General features: G+C 46.8%; 1 protein-coding gene across 7 annotated transcripts in view; it reads right to left on the bottom strand.

Annotated features, from left to right (window-relative positions):
• The window catches only part of SUPT20H (SPT20 homolog, SAGA complex component), a 566,651-nt gene that overhangs the window by 3,538 nt on the left and 549,328 nt on the right, over positions 1 to 13,785 (bottom strand). For all 7 annotated transcript variants that reach the window (XM_069205513.1, XM_069205509.1, XM_069205512.1 and 4 more), the window contains one exon: positions 13,443 to 13,556. In XM_069205513.1, the coding sequence (XP_069061614.1) occupies positions 13,443 to 13,556 (114 nt within the window). The remainder of the gene's footprint in view (positions 1 to 13,442; positions 13,557 to 13,785) is intronic.

The following is a 13,785-nucleotide window of genomic DNA, read 5'->3' as shown; positions in this document are numbered from 1 at the left end:
GCAATATTGTGTACAGTAAAACAATTGGAGCCCACCCACTGCTTAACATTCTTGGCAGCATATTCCCTCTTTTTTTTGCTGCATCCCAATTTGTCAGCGGGCCATTCGTCACTTCCTTTGATTTGTGTGATGCACTGAACAAGCACAGGATGATTCATTTTAATTAGTGTCTATCCGCTGCTCACGTTGGGATTCAGGTACTATTGCCTCTTCTCCTTCCCACCCACCCCTTCTCCATGTAGTGCCCCCCACCATCGTTGCTTGCCCGAAAAAAAAAGATATATAACACGGCACTATCCATGTTCGCAACATAGTGCTTTTTAAATTATTAAAGGCCAGATGTATCAATGGGTTTTGCCCAGTCTGTGTCTATGGGAAAATGTGTTCATACATATGGCCCTAAGTTATCGCACGGTTCAAATTTGTAAATGGCCACCACCACTAAACACCATTTTCGAAGCTCATATAATCTCCGAGGGTATTCATAACTTTTTTTAGGCACAGGGAGATTAAGTGGTTTACCCAAAATCACAGGATGGTGAGCCTCGAACCTGGCTCTCCATTTCCTAAGTCGGCAGCTCAGGTAGTAACGACACAACCTCTTCCGACATCACTTCAGCTCCCGTTCAAGGTCTCTATATGAACTGGACTCTATTAAAAATTATCTTTCTTCCTCAAGGAAGCGTTATCTGATCGTGTGATGTGACTTTTTTTTCCGACACCTCTTCAAATGGGGGCGCAGATGCTGTTAATATAACGAAAAGTAAGTGAATTTAACTCTCCCGACAGAGATCTCCTCCCCCCCCCCCCTCCCCACCTAAGCACAACCTGAGAGGAGGCGTAGCAAGTGCTGCCTTTACTAGTGGCGTTATAGCAAGAAGGCCGCCTGACAGACCTAACGTGCTCCAGGAACAGGTCTATGAGCAGTATGTTTAATGTTCACAGAAGCTCAAGCACAACTTTCTAGTTACTGGAAGGAAGATTTAAGTGTGGTGTTGCCTACATAAATGAAGAGTGACTTTGGTAACTAAAAATCATTTTGGCCGAGCCTAAACGCGTTAACAACGCAGTACAGATGATACCTCACAAGCCCTTTTAGTCACTCACACACACTGGACCGTTACAACAGCTTGCTTAAATGCACCAGTTCTTTTTTTATAATGGAAATATGAGCAAACTGTCAGAGCAGCCATAAAGATGGCTGGCACTGGGGCCTGGCAGTGCATCCATAAGGCAAAGTAAGGAGGCTACCTTTAGATGCTTATTGCTAGCACTCTATGCCATGTCACTTCAATCCACGCCGTTGTTCTCCACTCTACCCTTCTCTCCTGTAAACCACGCTGTCATGCCATTAACCTTTAGCCATGCTCACTCCAATCTGTGCCACTCTAGTCCACACCGTTGTACTCCATGCTTCTCCACTCTACTCTTCTCTCCTGTAAGCCACGCTATGTTATGCCACTGACTTTTAGCCATGCAGAAAAGCAGCGATACTGTTATAGAATGCAGCTAAAAAACATTGGCAAGGTCAGTAGCTCTTGCATAGGCTAGGCCTACTGGCTTTGCCCGTGCGTGTTATGTGAGTGCCAACAGTCTGCTCCACTCACGCTATGTGGGAACAACAGTAATATATGGGGACAGTGGTGGCATCATCTATTACTGTCAGGGGCACAGGCCTTTTTTACCTGTACCTCTGTGGGTGGGGACTACCTACTTCCTACACTCTTCCAGAAGGTGCTAGGCACTTCTAAATTGTTCGAAGTGTAAAATATTGCAGTTACATTTTGCCAAGTACTTTTACATTCTGAAGCAAAGAACTACCTGAACATTCTGAGTGTTCAGTACTGTTTCTAATCCCTCCTGTAACAAGCTTCGACTGCTCATTTCTGCTTCTTTGAAAGAATCAAGTGCTAAAAGGGAGTACTTGACCAGTGTGGCGTTACTGTCGCTCCAGGACACTAGTGATAAATGACAATTACCCTAAACGTTATTGCCCAGTAAGTAATGTATGACTGCCATGGGTCTCCAAAAAAGGCCTCACACAGATAGGAAAAATAAAACACTATCCTGATTTTCGAATAACGGGCATTTGAGACTGATTGGCTTTTTGAAAAATGGGGAGACTAACGTATAATTTTGTACTCCAAGAAACAGTAACAATTTTCGTGACAAATTCTTAATTTCCTTGGGATTAGCCTGCACTCTAATGGCCAACACTAGAGCAATGGCAGCTCAATGGATAGAATTCAGGAAAACAGACTCTTACAACTTCCGTATATTTTGACATATTGACAGTGGTTTAAAAAGTAAAAGCTGAACAAAGTAAAGTGAAACTACAGTCAGAGACGTTTAAGGGCATGGGCAAAGTGGGCAGCTGTCCAGACCTCACTTTCCACGGGGCCCCAGAAAAGGAGCTCTTTCGCCCACTCTATCAGAATCTCCCTGCTTATCTCTACCTATGATTTTCTCTACTGGTGTCACTTTCAGCCATACCTGTGTGAAAGGTAAACTATAATACAATATTCTTTGGCATTATGTAGGCATGAATTAGCAGAACATAGATAATACATTTCTATTTTATTCCGAACCGGGGCCCCCCAAATATTCCTTGCTTAGGGCCCTGAAAAGCCTTAAGATGACACTGACTAAAGTTTTTATGTAGATTGTGTAGCGGATAGTCCCATGTGTGAAGTAGTGCCTGCTGGGATTTTCAAAAAGATAATCCAGTCTTTATCGGAAAACAATTTGTAGTAAGGGGGTTGTCACTGAGGTATCCTTTCCTTAGCCAGTAGAGCAAGCGCAGCTTGTAACATGATCAACCACAACAACCTCAACCAAGCGCAGGCAGAGCACAAAACAAACATAAAATAATTTACTAAACATGACGCCCAAATCCCACAATACAATTTCTGCGGAGGGCTCTGCAGCTACTACCAGTATTTTCTATAGAAACCTATTTTCAGTAATATAAGATGAATCGTTTTCTAGGGCATCTTAGCCACAAATCATTGCATATGGTGCCTAGTCAGGTGTTTCATTACAAGACCAGTGGTTTAGATGACACTTTCTAATTTATATATACATGTTTTGGAGAAAAGGGTTTTTTATGGTGTGTGTTTAAATCCGTGTGCTTTCTTACGTTGAATATATTTGTTATATCAAATGCTACTTCCGTTTTGTTTAGCCATTGCTGGTACATTGTGTTCTTGCAAATATTAAGAAATGGGGCGGAACAGTGTGCGTGCCTACTCATATTCTTTTACTTTCTTTCAAATGTTTGGCAAAGGTTTTGATAGAATTTTTGCAACACCAAAACGCTAAATGACAACAGGGTGAACAAGTTTCAGGTCCTACAACTCACAAGCTGCATTCATTACTTCTGACGTGAAGAAGGGTTTTACTTTTATACAAAGTCTTTTCTTATGACCACATTACGTATAAGCTTTTTCTAGAGTATTTTCAAATTTGATCCCAATTCATTCTAATCCTAATGTTTGCAGGGCCCTCAGATTGTGCCTGGTTATACAAGTTTTCTTCTTGCTTCATAATTTGGATGCCTTTTAGCAGCACTAAAGAACAAGTTACTTACCTTCAATAACGCATTATCTGGTAGAGACATATTCTAGTTGCAGATTCCTTACCTTAGCATTTCCCCAGGCATCAATATGGATCCGGTGATTTTTCTCAAGTAGTATCCCTGCGTGCTGTTAGGTGGCCTCAGTCAGTGCCCCGTACATCATCGGCATCGTGCGCAGTGGATACGATGTTGCAGGACTCATCTAGGCGCCACTCTGGTGCACTGACATCAGTTTCTTTTCAGGACTTTCCACACCAAAAGCGCGGGGCCATGAAGAACACTGACCACTGTTGCATCAGAACTAGGGCCATGAAAGTCCTGCACCCTAGAAATCACTTTGCCGAGCCTGAAGGATGGGTGGGTTGGTAAGGAATCTGCAACTAGAATATGTCTCTATCAGATAATGCTTTACCAAAGGTAAGTAATTTGTTAATCTCAAAGAGACTTCTAGTTGCAGATTCCTTACCTTAGAATAAATACCCAAGCAATTCTACCCCCAGAGGTGGGTCTGCGAACCAAGATCATACTTTGAAGTCTTGCAGGACCCAACAGGCAAAGTATCTGACTGTCCAGACAGTAGTGTTTGGTGAATGTGTGCAGAGACACCCGTGTTGCTGCCTGACATATCCAGGACTGGAACTCTGCATGCTAACACAGTGGTTGCAGCTGTCGCTCTGATAGAATGAGTGCGCAAACCCTCCAGGAGTTGCTTTTTAGCCAGTGCGTAGCACCTTTTAATGTAGAAAACAACCCATCGAGAGATGGTTCTCTTGTGCCCTGCCCAACCTTTCTTTGCATCCACACACCCAACAAAGAGTTGATCATCCACCCAGAACTATTTGGTACAATCAAGGTAGAATACCAATGCTCTTTTTGGTCCAAGCCTCTACTCTTCCTTAGAAGGATGAAGTGGTGCGTAAAAAATAGGCAGGTGAAGGATTGGCCTACATGAAAGGGCGTGAGCACTTTTGGGAAAAAGGAAGCCCTGGTGCGAAGCACCATTTTGTCAAGATAGACAGAAAGGTGGGGTGGCTTAGATGACAATGCCTGCTGCTCACCCACCCTGTGGGCAGATGTAATTACCACAAAGAAGGCAGTTTTTAACGTCAGAAGCATGAGGTGACAATCATGGAGCAGCTCAAAAGGATTGCACATTAAGAAAGTAAGAACCAGATTAAAATCCCATTGGGGCATTATGAATGGCGATGGAGCAAACATATGGGTAAGACCCTTGAAGAATCTACTAACAACAGGAGATTTAATCAAAGAGGGTTGGCCAGGTAATCTTATAAAAGCTGAGTTAGCAATCAAATAACATTTGAGGGTGCCCAAAGCAGACCCCTGCTGGGCCAAAGAAAGTATAAACAAAAGGACCTCGGAAAAAGGGGCCGAGATAGAGTCAACAGACTTGCCTTGCACCATGCCACTAATTTATTTCATCGACAGGTGTATACCGTTTTGGTGGAGGGATGCCTGGCTGACAGGATAAATGTTACAGACTTTGGGCGGAAGGTCAAAAGCTGGCAACTGCTGCCGCTAAATCCCCACGCAAAAAGGCGGAGACTGGATGGGTTTGGGTGGAGAACCCTCCCCAGCTGCTGTGACAGAAGATTTTCCTGAAGGGACAGTTTGATTGGAAGATCAATGGCCATGTTCAATAGCTCGGGATACCAGACTCTCTGTTCCCAGTCCAGAGCCACAAGGATTACTTGGGCCCGTTGTTCTTTATCTTCTTGAGAATTCTGGGCAGAAGTGGCATTGGCAGAAAGGAGTACAAAAGGCCTAAGCCCAACTTGAGACGAAAAACGTTGCTGAGCCAGTGCTGCCTTGGAAACTCCAATGTGCAAAACTGCTGACATTGCACGTTATCTGTGGAAGTGACCAGATCTAACCAAGGCTCTCCCCACTGCTGAAAATGACCTTGCACCACCTCTGGATGGAGATGCCACTCATGATCGACCAGGCATTGTTGGCGGAGTTTGTCCGCTCTAACGTTCAGAAAGCCTGCCAGGTGTGAAACCACCAGGGAAATGCCCTGATGTTCCGCCATGTGAAGAGGCGCAGAGCCTCTTCACAAAAGGTCCACAAACTCACCCCACTTGTTGCAGTACCACATGGCGGTGGTGTTGTCTGTAAACACCAGCACTACATTCCCCTGAGAGAGGAAAGACATGCTTTTAATGACAGTCTAAACCCTTGGAGCTCCAAAAGACTGATATGAAGCCCGGACTCCGCCGGAGAAAAGATGCCTCTGCTCTGCATCTCCCAGATGGCCGCTCCATCCATCACTACTGTCAGATCTGGTTGGGGGAAGGGAGAGGAATCTACCTCTGACCCAGCTGTGGTTTGTTATCCACCACATCAGATCCCATGCAGTTCCCTTTGAGATCTGAACCATGTCAGAGAATTCCCCTGTTGGTGCGCCCACTGGAACGTCAGGTCCCACAGGAGAGCCAGCATATGCCATCTGACATGATGCACCACCAGCAGGAGGCCATGAGGCCCACAGTGTCAGAATAATTCTCACCAAAATCCAGGATAGAGGCTGAAACATCTATATCATATCCTGGATTTGCCACTCGATGAAAGAGAGCGTCTGAAAGGGAGTCAGTTGTGACTTTGGCATGTTTATAGTGAACCCCAGTGAATGCAGGAGGTCCACAGTAGTCTGGAGATGGGAGACAACAGCCTGGGAGACCACCTTTAACAGCCAGTCGTCAAGGTAGGGTAAGACTGAAATCCCTGACCTATGCAGATGAGCTGCAACCACCGCCATCACCTTGGTGAACATCGAGGGGTGCTGACAAGGCCAAAGGGGAGTACGGTAAACTGAAAGTGCTTGTGGGCCACTGTGAACCACAAATAACGTTTGTGGGCAGGTAGTACAGGAATACACAAATAAGCACCCTACAAGTCCAAAGCTACCATCCAGTCTCCTGGGTCCAGGGCAGATAAAACGTGAGCCAGAGTGAGCATTCTGAACTTCTCCTTCCGGAGGAAGAGAGTGAGGGACAGAAAGTCTATGAAAGGGCAGAGGCTGCTGTGCTTTTTGGGTACCAGAAAGTAGCAGGAATAGGAACCATGACCTTCTTGCACGGGAACACTCTCTATGGCTCCCTTGGCCAAGACAGTCATAACTTCCTCCCTGAGAAGTGCCAAGCAATCCACTATCATCCAATCGTAGGATGGTGGCATGGATGGAAGGCAGTCTTGAAGGGGAGGGATTAGCCCCTTCGGACTATCTGCAAGAACCACCTCTCTGACGTGATGGACTGCCAGGCACTGGTCCCTGGTGGGAATGAGTTAGACCAGGAAGGTTTGGTGGTGTGAGGGGGTGGGGGCAGGGGTGTGGACAGGCTGGACTGCAGGCTCCTTGATCCACAAGGGCGGTGGATCCCATGTCCCTGGCCACGCAGAGGCTGGGTAGCATGCACAGCACGGTGGCTAGATGGGAATGGACTTAGTAGGGTGCCCCTTCTGTGGCCAAAAGCAGACTGAGTGGGACGAGACGCTACAGTGAGGCCCAAGGACCTGGCCATAGCACGAGAATCCTTGAAGTGCTTGAGTTCTGAGTTTGCTTTTTCTCCGAAGAGACAGGTGTCAACAAAAGTAATGTCTATAAGATTGGCTTGGACATCCCCTGAAAAGCCAGACATCCTCTACCAGGCGTGGTGCCTAAGGGCCACTGTCGATGCAACAACTCTGCCCACTGAGTTGGTCGTGTCCAGGCCACATTGGATCATGAACTTTGCTGAGTCTCTCCCATCAGCAACTGCTTGGGAGAGTACAGCCTGGGCCTCCTCCAGGACCTGTGGAAGTACTTGCGCAAATGGTCTTGGAACTGGTATTCTAAAGGGTCCAACAACCCCTCCCATTCTCACCGTACCCTAGCCCATAAGAAACAGGCTCAGAATCCGAATAAAGAGACCCAGCTCCTTTCGGCGTCATACAATGCCCATCCGGCTCAGTGTCGGAGTCGGCAATGAGAACGGGGACAGCTGGAACCGTCTGCGTTGAGTGGTGTCGGGGAAGGTCGAGATGATACTGACACCATCTAGAAACTAAGCATGGATCCATGGGTGCTCCGAGGCCGAAGCTACTGGCACAGAACCCGAAGGGGCCCCTTCCGACTCCGCACAGCCCAAAGTGGTGTTGGACTGCCCAAAAATCAGGCACATGGCTTCATTAAACTGTTTTAGCTGGGCAGGTGTCGCTCCTTCTTTGGGAAACTCAGGGACACACAGAGTCCACCCAGAATTAGGGTCTGCAGAGGGAGGCCTAGAATGACATCGCTCCCTTGTCTGCCGACGGACATGGTAATGTCAAAGAACATTTTGCTTTCTTCAACTTCTTCTTGTGCCTTAACTTACCTGTTCGTCCCAAGGACTTAGAGTGGGATGACGATGAAGGGGGACTCTGAACACTCCAGAGACCTTCCTCTCGACTGGGACCTCCCGTTATGTGGAGTCGAGTGTTGGGCCGACATCAGCTTCAGGGACTTCTCCTTCAAAGCCTTCGGATGCAGGAATCTACACTCAGAGCACAACTTCAGGTAGTGGTTGTGCTCCAACACAAAAGGCATACGAGGTGTGGATCCATCACCGACATCACCTGATGACAGGATCCGCAGGGCTTTATCTCGGGAGTTGTACAACTTGAAAAAAACTTCAACACAGATTTGAAAAAGGGCAGTCAAAAATTGACTGAGGGGTAGCTCTCTTCGGATCCTTGCTGGCTTAAGCGGAAAGAAAAGAACTGACGTCAGCACACCAGTGCGTTGCCTATATAGGAACCCATACATCATATTCAGCGCCAAACGTGGAGCCGATCGACACCACCTAACGGCGCACAGGGGTACTGTAGGAAAAGGCCACTGTTGGCATGGTTACCCCCTAACTTTTTGCCTTTTGTTGATGCTAGTTATGACAAATTGTGCTGGGACCCTGCTAACCAGGCCCCAGTACCAGCGTTCTTTACTTAAAACTGTACCTTTGTCTCCACAATTGGCACAGCCCTGGCACACAGATAAGTCCCTTGTAAATGGTACCCCTGGTACCAAGGGCCCCGTGGCCAGGGAAGGTCTCTAAGGGCTGCAGCATGTATTATGTCACACTGGGGACCCCTCACTCAGCACATGCACACTGCCTCACAGTTTGTGTGTGCTGGTGGGGAGAAAAAGGCTAAGTCAACAGGCACTCCCCTGAAACTGCCATGCCTACAACCCACTGCCTGTGGCATAGGTAAGTCACCCCTCTAGCAGGCCTTACAGCCATAAAGCAGGGTGCACTATACCACAGGTGAGGGCATATCTGCATGAGCACTATGCTCCTACAGTGTCTAAGCCAATTCGTAGACATTGTAAGTGCAGGGTAGCCATAAAGGGTATATGGTCTGGGAGTTTGTCAAACACGACCTCCACAGTTCCATAATGGCTACACTGAATACTGGGAAGTTTGGTATCAATGCCCACTGCATACCAGCCCAACTACTAGTACTAGGCTGACCAGTTTCTGCCAGCCTGCCACATCCAGATGGGTTTCTGGCCACATGGGGTGAGTGTGCCTTTGTGCACTCTGTGACCTGGAACAAAGCCTGTCCTGGGTGGAGGTACTTCACACCTCCCCCTGCAGGAACTGTAACACCTGGCGGTGAGCCTCACAGGGTCAGGCCTGGAGTTACAGCACCCCAGGGCACTTCAGCTAGTGGAGATGCCCATCCCCCGGACACAGTCCCACTTTTGGCGGCAAGTCTGGAGGAGATAATGAGAAAAACAAGGAGAAGTCACCCTCCAGCCAAGACAGCCCCTTAGACGTCCTGAGCTGAGGTGACCCCCCGTCTTAGAAAATCCTCCATTGTGCTTTGGAGGATTTCCCCCCCCAATAGGATTAGGGATGTCCCCCCTCTCCACATGGAGGAGGCACAAGGAGGGTGTAGCCACCTTCAGGGACAGTAGCCATTATCTACTGCCCTCCAGCCCTAAACACACCCCTAAATTGAGTATTTAGGGGTGACCCTGAGGTGACCCTGAACCCAGGAAAACAGATTTCCTGACTACCTAAAGAAGAAGGATTGCTGACCTGAAAGTCCCGCAGAGACGACGGAGACTACAACTGACTCAGCCCCAGCCCTACCGGCCTGTCTCCAGACTCAAAGAATCTACAACAGCGATGCATCCAGCGGGTCCAGCGACGTCTGCCGACTCACAAAACTGCCCTGCAACCCAAAGGACCAAGAAACTCCTGTGGACAGCAGCTCTGTCCAAGCAACAAAGAAGAAACCAACTTTAAAGGGACTCCAGTCTCACGCTCTGCACCAGACGCCCCCGGCTCGTGTCCAGAGAAACCAACACTGCAGTGAGGACTCCCAAATGACTCCCACAACGTGGACACCCTGAGACGACCTCCCTGCAACCCCACGGCAACGCATGCAGAGAGAATCCAGAGGCTCCCCCTGACCATGACTGCCTGGTAACAAAGAACCCGACGCCTGGAAGAAGCACTGCACCCGCAGCCCTCAGGCCCGAGAGAAACCAACTACCGGTGCAGGAGTGACCAGCAGGCGGCCTTCTTCATTGCCCAGTCGGTGGCTGGCCCGAGAAGCCCCCCTGTGCCCTGTCTGCACCACCAGAGTGACCTCCGGGTCCCTCCATTACTTCAACACAAAACCCGACACCTACTTTGCACACTGCACCCGGCCGCTTATGTGCCGCTGAGGGTGTATTTTGTGTACCTGTTTGTGACCCCCCACCCTTTGTGCTCTGCAAACCCCCCCTGATCTGCTCCCTGAAAACGCAGGAACTTATCTGCTAGCAGACTGGAACCGGAGCACCCCTAGTCTCCATAGGCGCCTATGTTATTTGGGCCCCTCTTTGACCTCTGCACCTGAGCAGCCCTGTGTTGTTGGTGCTGGGTGTTTGGGGTTGACTTGAACTCCCAACGATACAATAGGCTGCCTATGCCCCAGAGACGGAACTTGTAAGTGCTTTACTTACCTGACAAACTAACTTGTACTTACTGCCCCCAGGAACTGTTGATTTTTGCCGTGTCCACTTTAAAAATAGCTTATTGCCATTTTTGCCAAAACTGTATATCTTACTGTAGTTCCATACGTACCTATGCCAAGTACTTTACAATTTATGCATTTACTTGAATTCTGAATATTTTGGTTCTAAAATAAATTAAGAAAATTATATTTTTCCATTAAAAAACCTATTGGCCTGGAGTTTAGTCTTTGAGTGTGTGTTCTCATTTATTGCTTGTGTGTGTACAACAAATGCTTACCACAATCCTCTAATAAGCTTACTGCTCAACCACACTACCACAAAATAGAGCATTAGTATTATCTAATGTTGCCACTATCAACCTCTAAGGGGAACCCATGGCCTCTGTGCACACTATCACTTTGAGATAGTATATACAGAGCCAACTTCCTACAGGTACTGTTAGAGAAAAATCACCAGATCCAGACTGACACCTGGAGGACATTCTAAGGTAAGGGATCCACAACTAGATGCCTCTATCAGATTATGTTTTTACCCCCAATTTGAGTTGGATCTGTAAATAAAAAGAAAAAAACACACAAATGTTTTTTTTTCATTTTTTTAAACTGAGGAATCTATATGGCTGGAAGTAATATGGTGGAGCATGTTGGGAAAGCGACACCAGGAGTGTGGGTAAGGAGAAGCAAATTGGAGGGTGTAGGAAGCTGGCTCTGTATATAGTATACCAAAATGAGGTATGGTGTGCACAAAGTCCAGTGGATGCCCAGAGGCTTAACAGAGGCTAAAGTAGATAATACTAATGCTCTCTTTTGTGGTAGAGTGGTCGAGCAGTTAGGCTTATTAGAGTGTACTGTAAAGCATCTGTTGTACACACAAAGTCAAGAAATGAGGCGCACACTCAATTACCAATTTCAGGCCAATGTTTGATACAGCAAAAAATATATTTAGTTACTTTATTCCTAAAACCAAAAAGTCTTTGTTGCAGGTAAGTACAGTTGAAAGTATATATCAAGCATATGTATCAAATGTACTTTGTTTAGGTTTTGCAGATAAGACAGTTTACAAGTAAGTAATACTTTTCAAATTTAAAAATTTAAATTCTCAAAGGATCCAATGTTGTCCTGGAGAAGGAAAAGTGTTCAGGTAAGTACTCGAATTACGATCCCAGTTTTGGGGGTTAGGATGTCCACAAGTCAAAGTGCACCACAAGCAAAACAGGGCCAGCAAGGTGCCAAGGTCAAAGTTAGTGTCAGGTTTTCAATGAAATCCTATGAGGACTATGGGGCACTCAGAAGAAAACAGATTGCAGGTAAGTATCTGCAGTTTCAGGGCACAGGCCTGGGGGGTTTAGATTAGCACCGGGTGGGGGGGCACAGGTCATCACCAAACGTACACCCTCAGTGGCAAGGTGCAGGGAGCAAACACAGCATCGGGTGCCAAATGCTTTTCAATGGGGAAATCCCGGGGGTCACAAAGATGCTGCAAGCTGGGTCTGGGGGGTTGGGGGGGGGGGGGGGGTCAGTTTCAGAAAACCAAAGGATGGACCAGTAAGAGAGGTGCCCACTGGACGTTGCTTGCTGGACCACCATTCGGATTACGCAAGGCCAGGTGGATGCTGGTGCAGGGGTACCTATGGGCATCGGCAATCTTCATCGGATCGGGTAGCAGTCAGGGGGCTCCTCAGGATTTAGGCTGCAGTTGTCGTCATGTTGGCCAGGAGGGGCCAACTCAGGGTGGAATCTTGGTCAGAATCCCCTGGGGACTGCAATGGCAGTGTATATGTGTTTGGTGAGAGGTCCCTTAGGGTGGCACAATACATGCTGCAACCCTTAGGGAGCCTCCCTGGTCACAGAGCCCTTGGTACCACTGGTATCTGTTACAAGGGATTTAGCTGTGTGCCAGGGGTCTTCCAATTGTGGAAACAATGGTACAGTTTAGGGAAAGAACACTGGTACTGGGGCCTGGTTAGCAGGATCCCTGCACACATTCAGTCAAGTTAGCATAAACATTAGGCAAAAAGTGAGGGGAGTAACCATGCCAAGAAAGGCACTTTCCTACAGAGGGCATGATGAGGGTGCAGAGAAAAGTATGCAAGTGCAACATGGAGCATGGAGGGCAAGAAAAGCAAATGGGCAAAGGTAAGAGAAAAGTGGAGGTGGAAAAGCAAATAGGCAAGAAAGCAACAGGGAAGAAGAATGCAAAGTACCACAAATGAGGGCAAGAGAGAAGCATATGGAAAGGAGACAGCAACACAGAGGGGGGAAGAGAAACACTAAGGAGACAGATGGGAAATACGAATGAAACAAATGTTTAAAACAAAAGAAAAAAGTAGCTCCCTAAAAGTGAGCAGTGGAAGAGCACAAGTAAATATGCAATGCTCCAGGGGAGGTACAGACACACAAGCAACCCACTGAATATGAAACAGTCAAATGAGAATGACAGTAAAGCCAAATTATGGTAAGCTGCAAGCCTTTCTATGTTTGTGCTAAACCCACAATATGTTTTTCCACAATCAGACAGTCCTGCTGTCTGGTACACTTGACCTTAAAATTTACATTTTTCAACAAGTAGAGCTAGGTTTGTGGAAAGCATTTTGTAGTACATTAGTACTACTGTAGTTCTACTTTGTGAATTACAAAATACAGCTTGTGCATAGACTCCTAAATGTGTTATATCATCAATTTAATAAGCTGACGGCGTACAGACAGACATTTTAGAGCTCTACTCTTACCTGTACAAGCTGTAAGGAAAACAAAGAAGACAGAATAGCATAGGTTACAAAAGCATAATGCTGTAATGCACAAAGCATGGCTATCGCATGATGCTTTCCAGGATGATCACATATTTTGCCAATAATAAACCCACCTGTTCTTGTGGTTGTTGGCCAGAGGAAGGAGACTGTTGTGGTGAGAACTGTGTAAGTTGTTGCTGCTGCTGTTGCTGCTGCAGAGGGTTGTACATGAGAGAGGCACCTGGGAGCTATTAAAATATTAAAATACTTAATTTTGGAAACCTTCTGCTTTAAAGCACGTTACTGGACACAAAGCTTCTATTTAAAGGCATACAATTTGGAATTAATGAGAAGGCTACTGCACTATTGCTTAAAACTCTTACCACCAAGACACACAATGATGGATTTTCAATTAAGAGCATTTAGTCACCCGAACAAGATAATTACCTTTGATATTTGCACTCTGTCCAAGTAGGG

Source organism: Pleurodeles waltl, chromosome 8 (assembly GCF_031143425.1).
Source record: "Pleurodeles waltl isolate 20211129_DDA chromosome 8, aPleWal1.hap1.20221129, whole genome shotgun sequence".
Classification (NCBI taxonomy): domain Eukaryota; kingdom Metazoa; phylum Chordata; class Amphibia; order Caudata; family Salamandridae; genus Pleurodeles; species Pleurodeles waltl.
This window is presented reverse-complemented; position numbering and strand designations above follow the sequence as displayed.